The sequence below is a fragment of the Balaenoptera ricei genome, chromosome X (assembly GCF_028023285.1).
Source record: "Balaenoptera ricei isolate mBalRic1 chromosome X, mBalRic1.hap2, whole genome shotgun sequence".
Lineage (NCBI taxonomy): Eukaryota > Metazoa > Chordata > Mammalia > Artiodactyla > Balaenopteridae > Balaenoptera > Balaenoptera ricei.
Genome location: NC_082660.1, coordinates 106,337,037 through 106,358,159, shown reverse-complemented (window position 1 = coordinate 106,358,159; position 21,123 = coordinate 106,337,037). Strand labels below are relative to the sequence as shown.

General features: G+C 36.5%; 1 protein-coding gene across 3 annotated transcripts in view; it reads right to left on the bottom strand.

Annotated features, from left to right (window-relative positions):
• The window catches only part of DOCK11 (dedicator of cytokinesis 11), a 196,636-nt gene that overhangs the window by 54,915 nt on the left and 120,598 nt on the right, over positions 1-21,123 (bottom strand). For 2 of the 3 annotated variants that reach the window (XM_059909928.1, XM_059909929.1), the window contains 9 exons: positions 19,616-19,794; positions 15,227-15,343; positions 13,568-13,643; positions 12,880-12,989; positions 10,953-11,064; positions 4,435-4,501; positions 3,026-3,073; positions 1,560-1,702; positions 189-304 (listed from right to left, as the gene is read on the bottom strand). In XM_059909928.1, coding sequence (XP_059765911.1) covers positions 189-304; positions 1,560-1,702; positions 3,026-3,073; positions 4,435-4,501; positions 10,953-11,064; positions 12,880-12,989; positions 13,568-13,643; positions 15,227-15,343; positions 19,616-19,794 — 968 coding nt within the window. Of the gene's footprint in view, positions 1-188; positions 305-1,559; positions 1,703-3,025; positions 3,074-4,434; positions 4,502-5,853; positions 5,936-10,952; positions 11,065-12,879; positions 12,990-13,567; positions 13,644-15,226; positions 15,344-19,615; positions 19,795-21,123 lie in introns of those variants that run through there. The other variant, XM_059909930.1, reaches the window with a different exon arrangement.

The following is a 21,123-nucleotide window of genomic DNA, read 5'->3' as shown; positions in this document are numbered from 1 at the left end:
ATGGATGTGGCACACGAGTCTCAGTGATTTCCCAAGGTCACACAGGAGCCAAACTAGGTCTGCCATCCAAGTTTCCTGACTGCTCACCGGGGGCTTTTACACTATACTAAGCTTCGTCTGACTAATTAGTTTTTGCATAATATTTTCTTTGCAATGATACCAACTGAGTTCTAACTCTTCATGTTTACCTTGAAGCACTGGGTGAAAAATGATATGGTATCTAGTACTGTTAGGGAAACTTCAGTAGCAGTATTGCCTTCAAGAAGTGCCTGATGGAAAATGTCTGCTTCAGTTGTTGCAGAACCTGGGATTTAAAAAAAAAGAAAATTAAAACTGCCCAACACAGAGATTCACATAACAGTTTTGAATGATATTCTCCCCCAAAGACTCAGAGAGAGAGACAAACACAAAGAAAGCAGGCTTTCAATACCTGCAGACTTAATGAGTTTCACTGTGTTTACTCCTTAATCAAATATGGTCTGGGTTAATCAATTCCACTGATTTTTACTTCAGCTCTGTATCAACAGCTCTGCAACAAATAATTAGGTGCCCACTTCTTTGGAGACAAGATTTCAGTGATGAACTATGGTGATGTAACCAGGAAATAACGCAGGAGGCATTTTAGGCTGTGCTGTTAATTATGTGTGCAAAAATGAGAAACTCATAGAAATGCAGCTACATTACATAACAGTGGTGCCCTATGGCCAGATGTTTTCAATGATGCCAATGGTATGAGATGTTTCTAAATCAGAAGGAAAACAAAGCATCTGGGCCAACTGAAATACACAGGTTTATTATATTGATATTTTTACAAGTGACAAAGAGCAAAGCTGAAGGCTGTAAGACTTGCATTTTTTTTAAAGGTCTTGACTCTATTAGCTCAGGTCCATCTGCTCAAGACATTTGTTTTTATTATCAGCCCTTATCGCAAAGCCAGTTCTGCTGGCTTCCTTTTATGCAACCTCCAAAGGACTGCGTGGAAATGAACGTTTATCTCACTCTTTGACTTTTTTATTAATATTTGTTTTTCAGAGGATAGCTTCCATTTATATAACCCTGTAGCTTCCTCCTTGTCCTATTCGACTTGTCAATACTTCAACCTATGTGAAATACATCTTTGTCAAAGTACTATTTACAGTTCTTTGATTTCTGTGGTCAGCTCAGCATGGAAAATCCCTTAAGATCACTGAATGAACAATAGCAACTCTAAACAAATATTACACATACTATTATATTAAGATGCCGTTATTTGCATTAAAGTAGGAATAAAGGATATCGAATGTAAAATAAGAACAATAATTCAAAGGGAAAATTAACTTCCTTGATATTGAACTAAGAAAAAAAAACCATCATTACCTAAAATTGCTGAAAAATCCATGCATATTTTATCATATATTCACATATGATGAAATGACTGTTCATAAACAGAGATATGCAATTGCATGTATGTATGGGAGATGATTACCAATTGTATTGGAGATTTAAGCCAGTACTTCTTTAAGATTAAATAGTATAAATATCTGTTTCAAATGGGTACCCTACACACATTTTTCACTTACTGTGATTAAGTGTAAATGAACTTTCCAGGCTACTAAGATGTTGAAGCCGGGCCTGCATTATTCCTGATCTGTTTCGAAGAGCTGGCATGGTTTGCGATTTTCGGTCTATTCCAAAGTGTTTTGACATCCAGGCATCATGCACCCTAAAATAAATGTTAAAGTTAGGAAATGGAGCACTCTGAGAATACCTCTCAACGTTAGATTTTTTAAACTAATAAATGACTAGGTTTCCACATAAACACTGTGTTATGCTCAGTATTTACTTGGCTTAAATGAGGCATCACTGGAAATTGTATGAAGCTTAATGTATATTTAAAATAGCTTATACTATACGAATACAAGTAAGGAATTTAGAGAGTTTCTTACTTCCCTTCTTCTCCTCAAAAATATCAGAGTAAAGTGGACAACACTCCAATAAGATCCAGTCTTTTCTCAGGAGGTAAGGAAAGGCAAGAGTCAGAGAAAACAGTAAGAGGGATACTCGGAGTTGACGTGAGGTGGAAGAATTCCTGGAGTTAGATGTTTAAGAATGAGTGCCTATCTAATCTGTTTCTGGACCTGAGTTAAACTTGGAGCAGAAATTTTTACTCTATAAACACGTCTATTTGCACATTTTTCTTTGTTTTCCTTTAATTTTAAGGTTCCATTAAAAAAAATTACAACCGGGTAATACAGGAACTAAGGAAGAAAAAGAGTTTGTCTATCCTCTAATAAACATAGAGGGTGGGTCAGCAGAATCTTAGAGGTTAAGGTTCATGGTGGTAGTTACCATACCAGTTCTAAACCAGTTCCCAGTGCTGGGAAGACAGTGGAAATCATCCCCTGAATTATTAGGATGTTCCAGAGACTCAGCAGTAAACCTCATCCAAACAGCCTCTGTAGTTTTTGGAAGTGCCATGGAATTTACTTAAAAAAAGAATTCTATTTGAGTTCCTTTAATGACTAACTCTACCCCTGAAATATATCTTATTGAAATAAGCAAGTAATCTTTTCCTTACAGTTTCTCATTAAGTATTTATTTCACTAAGACTTACACAGCAAAAAGAAGAAATAAATAATATATAGTGCACGTCCCAATTGCTGTTGGGGATTTCTATTCACGTTAGTAACTGAGGTGAGTATTGACAGGTCGTAGATAAAAGTACAGATCTTACAGTTGTCCTCACTTTACGATTTCCTGCCTTCCCCTTGATCTAGCCCTTTCTCACATCCTTCAGAAGAGACAAGCATCTGTTCTAGGAGTAGAACAGAAACTCTGCATATCAGTCTAACTACTACCCTCTGGAAAACTTAAAAAATGTTCACATCAGATTAATTTCAACTTTGAGTTGAGACGCATTAAATAAATCATGGGTATCTTAATGTCAACTCAAAATGAATCATCTAGGTTATACATGGCATAATTAAGACTGCCCTCTGTTGGAAGAGAAGAAAAAAAGTGGAAATTGCAGTGCTATGGGAATTACCTTGCTATGTTTCTTTTCCCCATATATCTAAAGTGAAACAAACATACTCTAGAAAGAAAAACAAGAGCATGTTAGTAAGATATTACCATACTTTGCATTTTAACAAGTAATATTTGAAAATTCATGTGTCACAAAGAATGACCCATTTAAAATCATATTACAATAATATGTTTTGGTATACAAAAATAAATATACAAATAACTACTTGCCATATTATATCTTTCTACATTTATTTGCTACAATTACATCAGCACCAAAAAGCTCCATGTCTTCATATACAATTCTAATGACATATTTTTTAAAAAACCGTCAATGCAAATCATCCCTTGTGCTTTATAGTGTGTGTCACAGCAAAGGTCTCTAGCACAGTGAGTAACACCTAAAAAGGTTCTTAAGCCCTAAAAATTGGGGCAATTGCTATATTTTTTATAATGGCATTAAAATACTTTCTAGTATGGAAAATCTCAAACACATACAAAAGTAGAGAGGACAGCAAACTAAATCCCACATACCCAGCACCCACCAGCTTCAAAAATTATCAGCTCATGGCCATTCTTAACTTCTACCCCAAACAGGTCCCATGCTCTCCCTCCACACTCCCTACTGCCTTTATTTTTTTAAAGTAAATCCCCAACATCATATATTTTCATTAGTAAACATTTCAATATAATTAGAGTAGTTTTTTTTAATCGTAATTTTTATTTGCTGACATTTTCTGCAAAATTTTGAAAGACTTTACTAAGTTCTTATGCATAGATTACCCTCTTTGTGTTTTGGTAGACACACACACACGATATCATATATGTGTACTATTTATTTAGAAATTTCTTACATTTCATTCTAATTTTTCTTTTAGCTTTCAATAATGACGTAAAAATAGCTCAGCATACAATACAGGACAATTTCCAACCTCCACCTAGGAAAAAGGCTAGATTTTTTTCCCTAAGGACCTTGCAATAGAGATATATATATATATATATGGAAATATATATATATGCATTTCTGAAGTAGGTAGAATTACTCAGCTCTACATAAGAGTACAAATTCTAAATTCCAACATTTAAGCTGCTCCATTAAGCCAGCATCTGCTCTAAATGAATGATTTAGGACAGCTGATGTCACTTCCAGTTTTCCAGATCACAGAAAGACTCCTGATGGTCTGCAAGGATGCACTATTATTAGCTAGAGTTTTCTATAATATCACAAGTATTTCATCTCCATGTTTTTCTTCTGTCTATGTGTGAAGAACCTGTATGTCAGCCTCTAAACTATCAAAATAGTTTATCATTTCCTACATTATTAACAAATATGCTGTTGAAAACAGAAAAGGGGTAATATTTTATTATGTATAAAAATTAAGCTCCCAAAAATAAGAGGAAATTTTATGAAAATAAGTTAATATAACTTACTCTAGAAGTATAAGAATGTTTATGAGCTCCTGGGGAGATACTTTATTCCAGTAAGTTAAGAGTGTATCTGAAAATGGAATGAATAAAGTGTTACATCTTGAGATAGCATAGATCTTACAGCGAATAGCGCAGTGAACTCCAATGTACCAATAACTTAGTTTCAACAACCATTAACTCACAGCCAATTCTGTCTCATCTATATCCTCCCCTCCTATCTCATCTCACTGCCCAATACCCACACTGTATTCTTTTGAATTAATTCTAAATATACCTTTTAATCTGTAATTATTTCAACTTCAACAATTATTTTTATGTATTTTATAAATGTTCTTTTGGATGGCTTATCATCCCTGCAGACAGAGGAAGGGAAGTAGACCTGGGGTTTTTAATAAGCTTCCTAAAATTTTGTGCAAGATGGTGTGTTTAAGTACATTTTTCCGAAGGTAGGGTCAAGCACCTTCGCCTGCTACTCAAAGGGCTCTGCGAACCAAACAGTCTGAGAACTTTAAACTTTAGAGGAAGAGACTGATAACTTTCTTTTTCCTCTTTGCCTTTGGATTATCAGCCCTGAAGTCCTGGCAATATACAAACATACACACACATTAATGGAACTACTATTTCAGATATAAAAGTCCCTTAAACCTATCACATACACTTCTCTTTTGAGCTGTTCCCTTTTTTTTTTTACTTCCAACACACTCACGGAGACTTTTTTAAAAAGAAAAATATTGCCCTCACTTAACCTTCCATTCCTTTTTTATCCTGTTCAGATATAGCTAATGGTGTCAGCAGGTCCACTTCTAAATTTAAAAACCTGGTAGGGATCGCAAAAGTAGGCAATGACGTAATGGCCTGCCCCGCGAGAACCTCTGAAGATAGGGATGGACGACTAGGTAATGTTGGCTAAACGGAGGGGTGACAGGGAGGGAAGAGTGTGTGGGTTTTGACTTTATTTCCCCAATTTACTCAAGACCGTGAGTACTGACAGTTTTCAATGTTTATAAAATACTGATCATCAGGAATAAAGATGCTAACATAAGGTCAAATTAGATTTGTTTCAAAAATAAAGTGAGCACTGACTTCCGGTCCCCCCCCCTCCGCCTTCAGGAGCCCTTCCGGCTCAGCGCAGCGTGGCTCTCCCAGAAGTCACTGCGTTTCCGGTCTCTCCAGCCTCTCGTTACAGGCCGGCTTGAAGGCGCCATCTTCCTTCTGCGCACTGGCTTTTCCCGCCAAAAGGAGGCTCGGGTCTCCTTTCCGCCGCCAAACTGGGCCCTTCTGTCCACCTCCGAGCCATCCTCGCACCCGCCTTGTGCTCTGAAGCCTCTTCGCAGGTCTGTAGAAGGGGTGAAACTCTCGTCCCGTTCGCGGCCCAGCTCTAGTCAGCAGCCCTTCCGCCATTTTGCCGGCGGCGGTTTGTCTCCACTGTTTCCCAGTCCCAGTCAGGGAGACGAGATGCAGGAGGGGAACGTGGGTGGAGGAGACAAGGGAAGTGGCCGGAGATCTCACGCAAGAGATAAAAAGCAGGTTAGCGTCTGTGATTTGTCTTCTGACGCTTTTAAAAAAACCTGGCTAATCCTAAAAGAGCTGCATGACAGGGAGGTACTCCGTCTCCAGAGGAAACTAACCAGTCTGAGGAGAGAGCAATTGGCAGACAGAAGGCGGACGGGCTCCAAAGCCAAAATTGAAGAGTTGATGGAGCAACAGAAAATCCTGAATATCACCATCCATGACCTGCGAGATAAGTTAAGCTCTAAAATATGTGACCGCTGTTCAGTGAACGAAATGTACAGGAAGACGCTACAGAAAGAATTTTACCATATCCAACAAAAAAATTTGAAGTTTATTGCTTCGCTTATGGCAGAAAGGAATAAATTAAGAGAAGAAAATAAACAGCTTTCTGCAAGACTAAAACTGAAGGAGCAACAGCTTCATCCTTCTAGTTCTGATAGTGATGACGATTTCATTCCTGGCACTCAAAATAGCGGGCTAGTTTTTTCAGTCAGGAAGCCTGCACCCAGATCTCAGATGCATCTGCCTGTCAGACTGGTAAAGCAGTCAAATACTAAAGAGATGAAATCTGGAGGCAAAAAGGAACAGCAACGGAGTCCCACGTTTCCAGGTCCACTTTATGGTGAGGGCATCTCTGAGGTGCCAGAGACCCCTCTGGAGAGTTCCTCTAACAACAGTAAGCCTGCCACAGTAAGGAGTGCCAACCGGAAGTCATCTGTAAGTTTTCCTTTAACATCTAAACCTGGCGCTCAGAGCGGGTATGGATTTCAAGGTGACGTCAGCCTTCCTAAAGACAGGCTTGGCAATATACAAAAGGAACTGATTTTCACACAGAAGACCTCCACACAAAAGCGTAGAGCTCAGATGTACTTCTCTTGGAGCCCTTCCAGTATTTCTGCGAGAGAAGACCGACCTACTCCATTAGTATCTGAAACTTCAGAGGAAGATATGCCTGGTCATACTCGCTCATTTCCTCCTTTTACACAGAGAAAGGAAAAGCGCCCTTTAAATGTATTTCCTTTTGACTGTACTTCTAGTGGGAAAAGAAGATCAGTGACTGGTGTTGCTCATTACAAAACTGGATTTTCGGTGAGAGACAGCTGTAGCCAGACACCTTTCAATGAAAAGTTGACTGTGAGGAAGAATACTACTGAATCTACAGGTGCAGCGCATGGTGCTGATAAGCCACAAGGTGAGACCCAGAGTTTCATTTTGGGGTCTGCAATAAAGAGAAAAGCCAGGGTACGGTCAGAAAGAAGGAAGTAGCTTTCCCTCTTCCTCTCTCTTAAGGAGACTGCTTTTCTTTTCCAAGAGGACAGTCTTGCTGTCAATTTAGACTGTGTAACTGATAACCCCTGACTCTGATACACTTCTCAGAATATAATATACAAAGCAATAAGACCTACACAAAAGTTGGGCAAATGACTAAGACTTTGACACAGTGAATTATTGCCAGTTAATAAATTTCAGCTACAGAGAAGGAAACTCATTCTTCAGAATCCCTGTACTTCCATATGAATGTGTAGGATCTACCATCTTTTTGCTGAAATTAAGTTGTTACTGTTTATGAGTCAATAAAAAGCCCAAAAAACTGAAAGCCAAGAGAAGACCTAAAGGGCGTGGACTGTAAGAGTTCAACATTTAAATGCATATAGAGTAACGAAAGTGAAATATTTACTGGACTTGACAAGGTAACTAGAATACATTCATTGAGAAGGACCAAGAAGCAGATACTTTTTCGGAATAAAATGAATATGACTTTACAGATACCATGCAGCATGACTTTACATTTACAGAAGATAAAGAGGAGATGTGACTGTATGCTAGTCATTAAAAATTTGCTTTTAAAAATCAAAAAGCAAGAACAGAAGAAGGAAAAACCTAACCAACAAAGATCAAATATTTAGCAAGCAAGGTCAACATTTACAAGACGAGGGGGAACTATGAAGTTCTCAAGAAACAAAGCAGTTATGGTTTTACCCATGACATGAAAAAAGCAGCCAGCGGCTTGTCACTGGCTAACACTGTATGTGGTATGTGGGCGTGTGTGCACATGTGTACTGGGGTGGAGGAGAGGAGAACTAGTCAACGATGCATCTCCCTCTCCGCCTTCCTTCTCTCTCTCCCCCTACCACCCTCCTTCTTACTTTCCCTGGGCTGTGGTGGTATTCAACTACTTTTTTCTTTTTCTTTCCAGTTTTTTTTTTTCCATGTTGCCTCTTGGGCCTTAAAAAAAAAAAAAGACAAATTTATTAAGTGAATTCATGTGCCATAAAACTCATCCATTTAAATAGTGCCCAATACAGTAGTTTATGGTACATTTAAAAACTTATAAAACCACCACAGTTTTAGAATACTTTCATCACCCTAAAAAAAAAACCCATACATATTAGCAGTCACTTTCTACACTCCCCCACTTTTCACCTTGTGGGGAGACAAAAACAGTGAGCTGTGGCTGTAGTTATTAACTGATCCATTATTTCCTGGAATGAAATACCACCAGGGTTGAAAATGGTTTCCCTTTACTGTTTTCTTTCCCCAAACATGGAGGCTTATCACATAGCCTCAATAATCTTTGATGTTTACTCTAAATCATACATTCTTAGAACTTGAAGATTCTAGTTATTTAAACCTGTTTTATTAATATACTTTAGAATTAACCATTCATATCTAGCTTTTGATTTGTTTCAATGTTTCTAGTGAGTTAACTATCAACTTATTTTGTTTTTATAGGCTGCATTATTACAAAAAAAGATTTAATATTTACTAAAAATGAAATAAAAAATAGAAAAATAGAAAAAAAGTAAAATTTAACTACTGTATTATGATGATCAGAACCCAGGTGCTTTTATGTTCCTCATTCCCGCTTACTTTTTTTTTTTTTTTTGGAGCAAAAACAGAAAAGGAAGAAAGGGGAGGGAATTGTGTAAACAAATGTGGTATTGAGAATAAGATAACCTTCTGATTTTACTTCCAGAGGACATGCAGTTTATGAAAATCCTTTGGTTATAGTTTATCATATAAGGTAAAGAGGAAATGGTAATACTAGTTAATAATACAATTATACACCAAGGAAAAAAGAACAGAGCCTGGAAAAGAACCTGACACCGTGCAAAACTGTATAATGGTACTGCAAAGATAACAGCATTGTGGGGAGACAAAAACAGTGAGCTGTGAATTATTAACTGATCCATTATCTCTTGGAATGAAATACCACCAGCATTGAAAATGATTTCCCTTTACTGTTTTCTTTACCCAAACATGGAGGCTTATCACATAGCCTCAATAATCTTTGATGTTTACTCTAAATCATACATTCTTAGAACTTGAAGATTCTAGTTATTTAAACCTGTTTTATTAATATACTTTAGAATTAACCATTCATATCTAGCTTTTGATTTGTTTCAATGTTTCTAGTGAGTTAACTATCAACTTATTTTGTTTTTATAGGCTGCATTATTACAAAAAGAGATTTAATATTTACTAAAAATGAAATAAAAAATAGAAAAATAGAAAAAAAGTAAAATTTAACTACTGTATTATGATGATCAGAACCCAGGTGCTTTTATGTTCCTCATTCCCGCTTACTTTTTTTTTTTTTTTTGAGCAAAAACAGAAAAGGAAGAAAGGGGAGGGAATTGTGTAAACAAATGTGGTATTGAGAATAAGATAACCTTCTGATTTTACTTCCAGAGGACATGCAGTTTATGAAAATCCTTTGGTTATAGTTTATCATATAAGGTAAAGAGGAAATGGTAATACTAGTTAATAATACAATTATACACCAAGGAAAAAAGAACAGAGCCTGGAAAAGAACCTGACACCGTGCAAAACTGTATAATGGTACTGCAAAGATAACAGCATTGTGGGGAGACAAAAACAGTGAGCTGTGAATTATTAACTGATCCATTATCTCTTGGAATGAAATACCACCAGCATTGAAAATGATTTCCCTTTACTGTTTTCTTTACCCAAACATGGAGGCTTATCACATAGCCTCAATAATCTTTGATGTTTACTCTAAATCATACATTCTTAGAACTTGAAGATTCTGGTTATTTAAACCTGTTTTATTAATATACTTTAGAATTAACCATTCATATCTAGCTTTTGATTTGTTTCAATGTTTCTAGTGAGTTAACTATCAACTTATTTTATGTTTTTATATGCTGCATTATTACAAAAAAAGATTTAATATTTACTAAAAATGAAATAAAAAAATAGAAAAATAGAAAAAAAGTAAAATTTAACTACTGCATTATGATGATCAGAACCCAGGTGCTTTTATGTTCTTCATTCCTGCTTACTTTTTTTTTTTTTTTTTGAGCAAAAACAGAAAAGGAAGAAAGGGGAGGGAACTGTGTAAACAAATGTGGTATTGGGGATAAGATAACCTTCTGATTTTACTTCCAGAGGACATGCAGTTTATGAAAATGGTTATATTCTATCATATAGGGTAAAGAAGAAATGGTAATACTAGGAAATAATACAATTATACACCAAGGAAAAGAGAACAGAGCCTGGAAAAGAACCTGACACCATGCAAAACTGTATAATGGTACTGCAAAAGATAACAATGACATTCCTTACCCTCAAAGAACCCTTCCTGTCTTTTTGTTTGCTTTTGATTTTCCAAATCCTGGGTCAAATAAAAGCTAAAGTGTTAACTATGACACTGGTTATTGTTATTTTCTTCTGTTTACGTTGGTCATTTACTGCATTATATGCTCTGCATGAAAAAAATGTTTAGCACTTCTAAAACTATTGCCTCACTTTAGAAACTAATTTTTAAATTAAAAAAAAAAGTTATTTCAAAGAATCAAACCTGTATGACCGAAATGAACCTATTTTTAGTTAAAATATAGGAACATTCTAAGGTCAGAGTCTTCAAAGTTCTGTTTCTAATGTGCATGTGTTCTACATGCAGATGATGGTCAAATATTTGTTGCATGAACTTGTAAACCTGTGAGGGTGGAGTACAGTCCACGATTAATATGCTGGTAACTCACCTTCAGAAATCATTTTTACTATATACAAATAGCACATCAAGAGGCTTCTGATTTCATACTGATCCAATCGGTTATACTGAGATACACTACTCCTTGCAGAACTCTGCCGAGTCTGTAATACAAAGATAGGACTTTTGTGAAACAATATTGGTACTGTAGCTTCCCATAGCCTTTAACTCAATAACTGTTTTAACCATTAGTCCTCTGTTTGGGAAAATTCTAAGCATAAATCCAAATTTTATATCACATTTGGAAGGTAAATGGGCTGACTCTTCTTTGCTACTGTACCTAATAATATCACTGGAAATTACCCTGCAGTCTTCATCAAGATATAGCCATGAATATACCATGTATGTTTCATTCCCATAGGTCCTGTGTTTTAGTAAGAAAACATTTTGAACAATCATATGTGGCTATTCCAGGAAAAATAGCTTTTACGTCAAGGAGAAACTTAACTAAGGTACATTGAAGCATAAGAAACATTTTAAACTCTTTAACTTCAGTCTCTCCTTAGAGTTTATTAAAATCCAACGTCTAAATAATAGGTCGGAAAATCTATCTTAAAAAAGGGGCTTAATGACATTACAAGATAATTTTACTAAGGAGGACCCAGTAATACTTCAAAATTAGAGCCTCTACAAAGTAGTGATGTTCCTATTATTTAGTGACTTTTGTTAAAATAGCAGTTAAGCATGACAAGATCTGACTTATTTGGGGATTTGTATGAATACAGCAATGACAATCTCCTAACGAATGTACCCTTGTTAGAAACCAATACTTTCAGCTGAGCTAACCTGGGCTGGGGATATATATTTACTAATGTAGGATTCACCAAGAACTTCTACTTGGAGCAAAACATCTAGGTTCTGAACGCTTGCTAGCTGTGTGACTACTAGCAAGTCATTTAACCTCTTTGTCCTTTATGTGCCTTACCTATGACAGTGTCTGTTGTCTTAATTCTAAATGGTGTGAAATGAGAACCTTTATGATTAACTTACTAACTATGCAAAGACTCAATGGAGTATATAGTCCAGTGGTTCTCAAGGGGTGGTTCCCAACCAGCGGCATCAGCATCACCTGGGAGCTTAGAAACACAAATGAGCAAAAGCCCCCAGACTGACGGAAACAAATTCTGGGCATGAGGCTCAGCTATCCATTTTTATAAAGTCCCCCAGATGCACCCTAAGAATGCCATGATCTAGGAGAAGAAGTGCCGGAATTAGAAAACCTGGGTTCAGGCCTGGCCCTGCCATAGTTGTGTGGTTGTCCTAAGTCACAATCCCAGTTTTAATTTGTAAATTGAGAGTTGGAATTTATTATTTTTATGGACCCTTCTAACTCTAATTTTATATGATTCTCTGATTTTACGTAGCAGCGTGACAAGGCTTTACTGGTCTAAAGTGAGGTTTCTGTCTCAAGGCAGACATATCCCAAACTTTAATGTTAGGCTTGAAATAATTTGATGGAAGAGTCAGAGAATATATTGTGATTAAGTGATTCTGGGATGCTGAGATCATCAATTTGGGGACCTAATTTTTCTTCTCCCATGTTAATGTCATTACTCTATTACAAAAGAATAAAAAGCTGAATCCTGCCAGGGAGTGATTTAAGTGACAAGGTACATTAGGCATTTTAAACTTGAACCTTCCCTCTCTAGAACAGGTTTACAGAGTGTTAGGGTTAAAGGAGGTATTCAGAGTTGGAACTCTTAAAGATGAATGCCTTATTCTCTATAAACAGTTTTAAAATATCCAAGTAGCAGCTGCCAGGATAGGAAGGAACTGCTACAACATCCAAGAATTATGGGATGCTTTTTACAGATCCAGTACAGACTACAGGAGAGTAGAGAGACCCCTATTTGCATAAAAAGAAAGACTGCTGTAGCTTAACACATCACTAGGGTTATCCTATATATTTAGGTTCTTACATTTTCACCAGTGCTGCCCTGATCTGGAAATCCTGTTGCTCCTTCTGGGATGAGCGAACCTCTCGAATCTTCCCTCTTAATTCCGTGTCCATTTTGAAAAGACCCATAAGCTGGAAAAAAGCCAAGTCCTTGTTAGCAACAGGAGGAACTGTCAAAAATATTTTTAAAACTAAGCACTAGGTTAATTTAAGTAAAGACATATTTTAGGAAATAGATCTTGGTCATCTAAAATGTGAAGTTTATATATTACATTAAAACACCATAAGAAGCCAAATAAAGGGTAAACAATTTTTTTTCCTTGAAACACTTTAACATATATGAAACTACAAGAAATTCCTTGCAAGTCATAAAATAAAGGCAAACAATTAGATAATTTTATAGATAAGGAAAGTTTGGCCCAGAAAAAGGAAGTGTCTTGTCCAGGACTGGAGACAGAGGATTGGAAACCAGTGTTTTTCTCATTATCCTTTATTTTCTTAGTATACTAAGCTAAATTCTACACAAGCTGAGACAAGGAAACCTAAGCAAAGAAATGTGGCTGCAAGTGTGTGTCAGATTTTAATTAAACTTTAGTAGAGATCATGCTATGTATAGTTTTTATTATGAAATATTTCAAAACTACGGAGAAGTATAGGGTACATTTCTAAACAGCCATGCCATGTATAATCTTTAAAGGACTTTTAATTACCGGTGTCTTTGTCAGTGCTCAGACTCCCTCTACTTGTAGGTGAAGCGAAGCCACATGCAAACTCATCTCTGGATGCCTGTAACACAGTGTGATACCTCTGTCATTTAAATACATTTGTACACTAGGATAAGAAATCGGAATTAACAATGAGATGGTACCCTAATTTTAAACAAAGCTCACTGTGAAAGTCTAAGTCACATATCAGTATTGGTATTTAGGGGACATCTCTTTTAAAAATGGATCCTCGTACGCTGTTACAACCATGACCTCTGGCAAAGTGACACAACTCTAGGTGGCTGGTAAAAGCTGCAACTGGTGTGATCTAAACATGGTTCCATTCTCCTCCTTGAAGCAAGGGCAATACTAGAAGGAGAGGTGTGACCAGAGGCCCTACATGATCTTGAGTTGCAAAAGAAAGAATAGATAAGTAAAATATTTCCAAATATCACTGTCAAATGTTATGGAGTGTGCATAAGCATGAGTAACTGTGCTTGTGAAGAAAGGCTTGCTTGACACCCAGGTAGGTGATATAGCGTCCACATTTAGCTGATTTACATAATTGGGAGCTACAGGCAATCAAGCGAGGCTTAAAAGCAGCTTTCTCAGGAACCCAGGGTAGGCTTGACAAATCTACGGACATTTATTATGGGGAATTTCCAAAGGAAGCTGTAAAGGACACAGTTTCACCTGCCACCCAACAATGTGACTTGGCTACTGAACATGTGAAGGTGATCTTGGGCCAGACAGAACGTGGAGTGGGGGTGGGGCAGGAGTTATTAGTCCCACTGGACAGACTGCAAAGTATACACCACATTTTAAAATGGCAATCGGTAAAATGGAGCATGTCCAGAAGACTCCAACCAAGAAATGTAAAGGGTTTGAAACAACAAATGATGAAGTGGAGATATCTGGCCTGGAGAAAAATTTAGAAGGGACATGTGTGAAGGGGTATCACGTGGAGGTAGAAATGGATGTGTTCTATGTATCACTAGAAGGCAAAACTAGGACCAGTGGATAGAAAATCTTGTAGATCTAATGTGAGAAGGAAAGTTTTAATTACTACTATGGCAAAAGGTTGTTTTGCCAAGTGGGAGACTGATCACCTCCAAAGTTCCTTTCAACTCTAAGATTCTAAGGGGAGAAAAAAGCACAGACCGACTGTGATGAGTTAAAAGCCACTCACCAGGAAGTGCTGAGAGGAGGCTGTCAAAGAGAGGGAGAAGCAAAGGAATACAGTTTAATCCCTGGTGCCTAACATTTTGCAAAGTGAATGTTTTGTTCAGTTTTCTGGTTGGATAAATATATGAAGGCATGTAACAGCAGCAAATCTTAAAAAGAAAACACTGAGCACAGAGGATTCTTGGTGTTCTCTTGGATCTCGTTACTCAAAGTGTGGTCCTTAGACGAGAAAAAGCCAAGAGCCTGTTTGAAACGCATAATCTCAAGCTCCACCCCAGGGCTACTACCTTAGAATCTCTGTCTTCATTCCCCAGATGATCCATATGCACATTAAGATTTGAGAAGCACTGCTCCAGGAAAAAGTATAAATTTAAAATGTTGTAAAAGGTGCACTATTGAGACCATACAGCGTATGACCCTAATTCCCAATACAGTCAACAAAACAGGATAAAATGACAATAGAAACACATTACTACTTACAGAATTAGGCATGGCTGCACAAGAATACAAGGTATCTCGACCTGCTAATCGCTGTATATTTTCCAAAAGCAGTCCAACAAATGGGAGGTACAATTGTGCTATTTTGGCTTGTTGGTTCTGAAAAATAATTATCAAAAGCTTAATAGATATATAATATGCCTATATTACAAATAAAGTTGGCTCCATCTATCCGTTTAAACACTAAAAGCAAGCTAATATCCATAACAAATTAGTGAAGCATGAGTCTATTTATACCCATACTCTCAAAACTAGCTGCCACACCACTTTGTTGGTATTTGAATTTATATACACTACAGAGTCGAAGCACATCCTTCAAACATCACTACATAATAGGCAAAAGTTTATTTTTTTTAATAGCAGATCGTGTTAGTCCTGCTCTTTAACTCCAGCGAGGGCTGGGTTTGATGAGAGCAGGGATCCTGTCTGTCTTGTTCATAGCTTCATCCCCAGTGCCTGGGCACATAGGATATGGTCAATATACATTAGCTGAATGAATGAATAGATGGAAGAAGTAAAAAACATGGTGAATTACTGTATTCATTCAAGAAATATGTCTTTGCTTTGAGTAAAGCTGCAATTAAAATAATGTAATCTTGGCCCCCTAAATCAATTATACAACTTGGGAGATTGATATATTTGTAAATATGCAAGTGAAGCTGGCCACTGGTCATCTTAATGAATGTGGTACCTCTTATACAAATTTATTGCTTTTCTCAGCTATAGACATTCCTCACCAGATATGTACATACATTCAAATCAGCCAAACCAGTGGTTGTGATGGCACAAGAGTTGCCCTCCATATTTTAGGACTTTGGGAGGTTTGTCTGTAGACTTAGATAAGGCCTCTAGGGTACAATGGTTAACCTATAGAATACAGATCAATAGTGTCTCATAGTTGCATTTATTCTTGAAATTGAACAATTTTTCATATGTTAATTGTCCATTTGTACTTCCTCTTTTATGAGTTTCAGGAACTCTTAACAGACCTACTTCTAATACACAACCCTAATCAGTAATAGTCTCTATCACTAGGAGATTCTGGTTCAGTAGGTCTGGGCTGGGTCCCAGGAATCTGCCCCAGATGGTGCTGATGTGCACTGAGGTTTGAGAACCACTGGTCTAGTTCAATTTCCTGCTCAAGGCAGGAACAGCCCTTACCTGCATCCTTGACAGATGGTTAGTTTTTAAACTTCTTAAACACTCCAGCCCTTTCAGAGGTTCTGTTAGAAAAATCCTTTAGCAGTTTGTAAGTTCTACCTGCTAGGTATAAGTTCTACCTGCTAGGTATATAGTCCACTTCCACTTTACATGGCAACCCTTTAAATATTTGGAGACAATTACCACAAATTGTCTTAATTCACTCTTCACAAGGCTAAATAGCTGTTACTACTTTTCTTTATTCTTCACATGGCTTTGATTTCAACAGTTTCCACCATCATCATCACCCTTTCTCGGCAGTTCTCTAATTTTCCAGGGTCCCACTTAAGATTTGAGAGGCAGTAGTATAGTCTAGTGGTTAAGAGCACAGATTTTGAATTTTAGACACATAAATTCCAGCTCTCCTGTTACTAGTTACTTGATTGTGATCAAGTCACTTAACCACAGTTTTCTCTTTAGTAAGATGGGGATAATAATAGTGACATTAATTCATGTAAGCTAATGTTTAATACAGTGCCTGGCATATAGTGAGTCCTCAGTAAATTTTAGCTACTATTATTAATATTATAGCTTCTCGATGGGAATTCATTTTAGCTCTGATAGTCAGTGATCACTAGGGAAGGAGATACTACACCTTTCTCAGGTGAACAGGAACACAGGCAAGCATGCAGTCAGGGCAAATATATTAAAAGTTTTGTCTGCACAAAAGACAGAAAACCATCTAAGAATCTATTAACAGAAGACAGTTTAGATAAATAGAATAAGGTATATCCATATGATGGAATACTATGCAGATTTAAAAAAAAATACAGTAGATCAAATCTTCAGGCTATATTGTTAAGTGACAAAAGAAAAATGCATAATGGTTTCTACTATATATTTATATATATACATATATATAGCATATTGGCTTGTGCATGCATAAAATAGAAGTTTATATAAGAAACTGATAACAGTAGTTGCTTCTGGAGAGATGAATTGAGGCATGGAGGTAAGGAATGGGAGAGAGGCATTTTGATTCTTTTTTTTACCATGTGTGTAAGATTACTGTAAAAAAAAAAAAAAAAAAAAAAAAGGGAAAAAAAATCTGCCCACAGTCCAAGCAGAAATTGCAATTCTTAGGTGTCAACATCACTTGCAGTGGGTACAGGAACTAATACAGACCCCAGAATAAATGTTAGATGTTGGATATTCTTGTTCTGAGTAGGAAAGATGTCTCATGGTATTAGGAGGGCTCCCAAAGCAGTTTTTGAGTAGCACATAATAGGGACCAGTGACATCTCCATAATTTCATTAGAGGAGAGGCTGTGGAGGGCAACATGGCTGGAATGGGGGGTGGCGGTGACTAGGAGATCGAGTCTCAAAGCAGCCTTTCCACAGGAAGAATTTTTTTCTTGACTGTATTTTTATTTGGGGTCACTTTGGGGGACCCAGTGGAAATTATAGGGGCTTAAAGCTCCCCTCTCTGCCCCCACCTTGGCATCATCATTAATGGTGAACATGTTTTAAGTGAATGTATCAATATTTGACAAATGACCTCTTAGGCCACCTGTGAAGTCTTTGGACCAAACAGAGAAAGGGAATGAAGCAGGTTCATGAAGCAAAGTTTTACTGGGGAGAATCCTATACACACTTAAAACCTGTCAGAAGATTTTGAACAAAGAAAGGGCTTTAGAAATTACTGAAAGGGTAATGAGGCTGGCATCTCAATCTTTCCCATAGTCTAAAACCTCAAACACTCAAAGAGGCAGAGTGTTATTTACAGACAACAACAGTGATGTGTGTGTGTGCGTGTGAGTACATATACTGCTCTCAGAATTTTAAAAAGTAAATAATGTGCAAATATGTGATATAAAATATTTAAAATTCTACCTCTAGGTAAGACACTAGTGAAATCCGATATTCCTTCACTTTCATCTGAGGAGGCAGGGGAAAAAATACAACTTCCTGCTTTAAGAACAAGAACTTCATTTTGTACTTTTCCCACAAATTCTTTGAAATCATGGCTAAAGACATTTTCCTCCGCTACTACTAGGTACAAACAGAGCCCAGTGGTAACTGGCATTTTTAAAGCTTTGACAAAGCTTGGTTGGAATGGATGACTTTAAGATATCTTTTCATTTAGATATATTATACCAGTTAACTTACGTTAAGTCAGTATCAACATTCACACACACACAAAAAGTGGCACATAATAAAGCAAACCACACTAAATGGGAGTATGTTATTATAATTATAATGTGGAAAAAACAATGCAAACTGCAGTAAGTAATAACATCTGAAAGCTAAAGAGTTTAAATCTACTTTAGGATAGAATTATATGAAGAAAACTAGCAAAATTTGTAAGTAAAACAAATCTTCATAATTAAAGAAATATAATTGGATGTAGCTGGCAGGCATTTTCTGTTTTTTAAGGACAAATGGGAATACTGTAGAAAAAGAATAAAATCCATCTCCAAGTCAGCTTTCCAAAGTAATTATAATAATAAATGACATGACAATTTTATTTAAATTTGAATGTAAAACAAAGGGACAAATTCTTAATTATGAAACAATATGTTACATTGAGCCAGGTAAGTAAGTTAGGTTATTCTAAATCCATACAGTTTGGCATCTACTTTTTGAAGCCCATAGGGTATAATGTTAGTAAGATTTGAATATACCCTCCATCCCCATATATTAAGTTAAAGGTGCAGCAAAAAGCAACTGCAGCTGTGGCCTTCACACACGGACAGTGTGTAATGTATGTAAAGTTTACAGCCACACCTACATTTTTTCAGTAAGAAGAAAAACTTCATATTACATATTTTATATTGGACATACTTAATGTGTCATTATTAATCACTTAATAATCAATAATAGCATTTATTTAGGGAGATATATTTAAGGATATATATTAAGGTGTGTATTTGAAAGAGTGCACATGGCTATAATCGTATATGATTTTTAAAAAAAATTCTAGTTTATGTAACAAATCATGAAGCAGTTGTGCTGTTCTTTAGACATGATTTGAAAAACCAGTGTTCTTCTTCAACAGTTATCTGAACAGTATTTTTAAAACCTAATCATTTGAAATGGAAACAAAACGTATTTGTAAAAATAAATTCATCAATCCCCCCGTTATGTTCCTTACTGAAAACTTCACCTTGAACATAAAATCTTCTTAGAAACTAACTAATGTGATACTGATGATGATACGAACATCCTTACCTTGTGCTGGTATCTAGTGTCAAATGCATGTTTTATCAAAAGATTCTTTATGACAGAGATAGCTGTATATCTGATCTCATAATTGTCTTGAAGAGCGATGGAGGTTTCCCTCAGAAGTAGACCAACCAAGAAGTGATGCTTGCAATACTCATCTGATAAACTGTATTCAAGATTTGAATCTGCAGCATAATGAAATTTAAAATCCATTTATAAAAATACTCAAAAATTACTTTAACATTAAAGCACTATATTTATTCCTTAGTCATATGTGACCATGCTAGCAAGAACTATACTGTTATTATTAACAAATATGAACAATTCTTTTGTCATATAGAATAAGCATGCAAAATTTTACGAGATACGAGCACTCATCATTGGGGCTAGATGATAGCCTTAATGACAATTTCAGTCGGTAAAATAGTCCCTAGAATTCTTTGTTTTTCGAGATGCTTTTCAAATCTTAGAAATCTTAGGATAAAACCTAGAACGAAAGAATACTGTATTTGGCAATGTTTTAACACATTTCTTCATATCTGAAGAGATTTAGTTACAACTACAGATTGGAGTAATTCTCTACAGCAATACTTGATTCACTTATCTGTTTATATTTGTAAAGTAGGAAAAGGAAGCGACACCAGACAACTGAATCACCGTAACAGTATTAACTATTGACTGTTTTAGTAAACGTTATATATTGGCCCCAATACGATGGGGCACAAGAACAATAAGAAAAACAGCCTCTCACTCAAATTCATCACACGAATACAAATCTTTTATTTCATAAAATTACCGCTTTGAACTATTCCTTTCACTTCCTTTTAGATTCTCAGTCCATTTTAAATCCCAGCTGCTAATATCCTGGTTGGGACTTGCTTTATAAACTGATTAGGTCACAATCAGAAGAGACCGTGACCAAGTTTAGTAATTTCTATGGTAAATTTCTACTACCTTTATTTCCTCTCCCGTACCCTTTAATTTTAGTTAGGCCATAAAGCTGAAGGATATGTTTTCCTTTTCTTTTCTGGTCTCTTCAGCACTTAATATAATGCTATATATTCAGTTAGGACTTAATAAATGCTAAATCAGATTTAACCCTAAATCCTCATCCCTTCTTTTCCCTGAATTCCTCAAGCCATCAATAAATACTGGGGGAAATATCGGAGCTATACATGCTCAGAATCTAATAAGGGAGCGGTTGAATAGGGGTGCTTGGGTTTTTAAATATTTTTTCTCCGTTTTCACTGGCTGGCATTCAAGCACTGAAACTGGTGCTCAGCAGCTACCCTCCTAGAGACCAAGGTAGCTGATATTCTTTCTGCCATTGGTCATGCTCTTTTGTGAACCCCAACCACTTTCTATGCACAGGAACCAGTACGGACTAACCCAGGTGGCCTTATCTGGGTCGACTTTACAATGGTAGTAAGCTTTTTTACTTCAGGGGTTTGAATAAATCCAATCAGGTAGTTTCAGCCAACCTCCAAAACTGTGGCCAAGCAGTCATTAAGCAG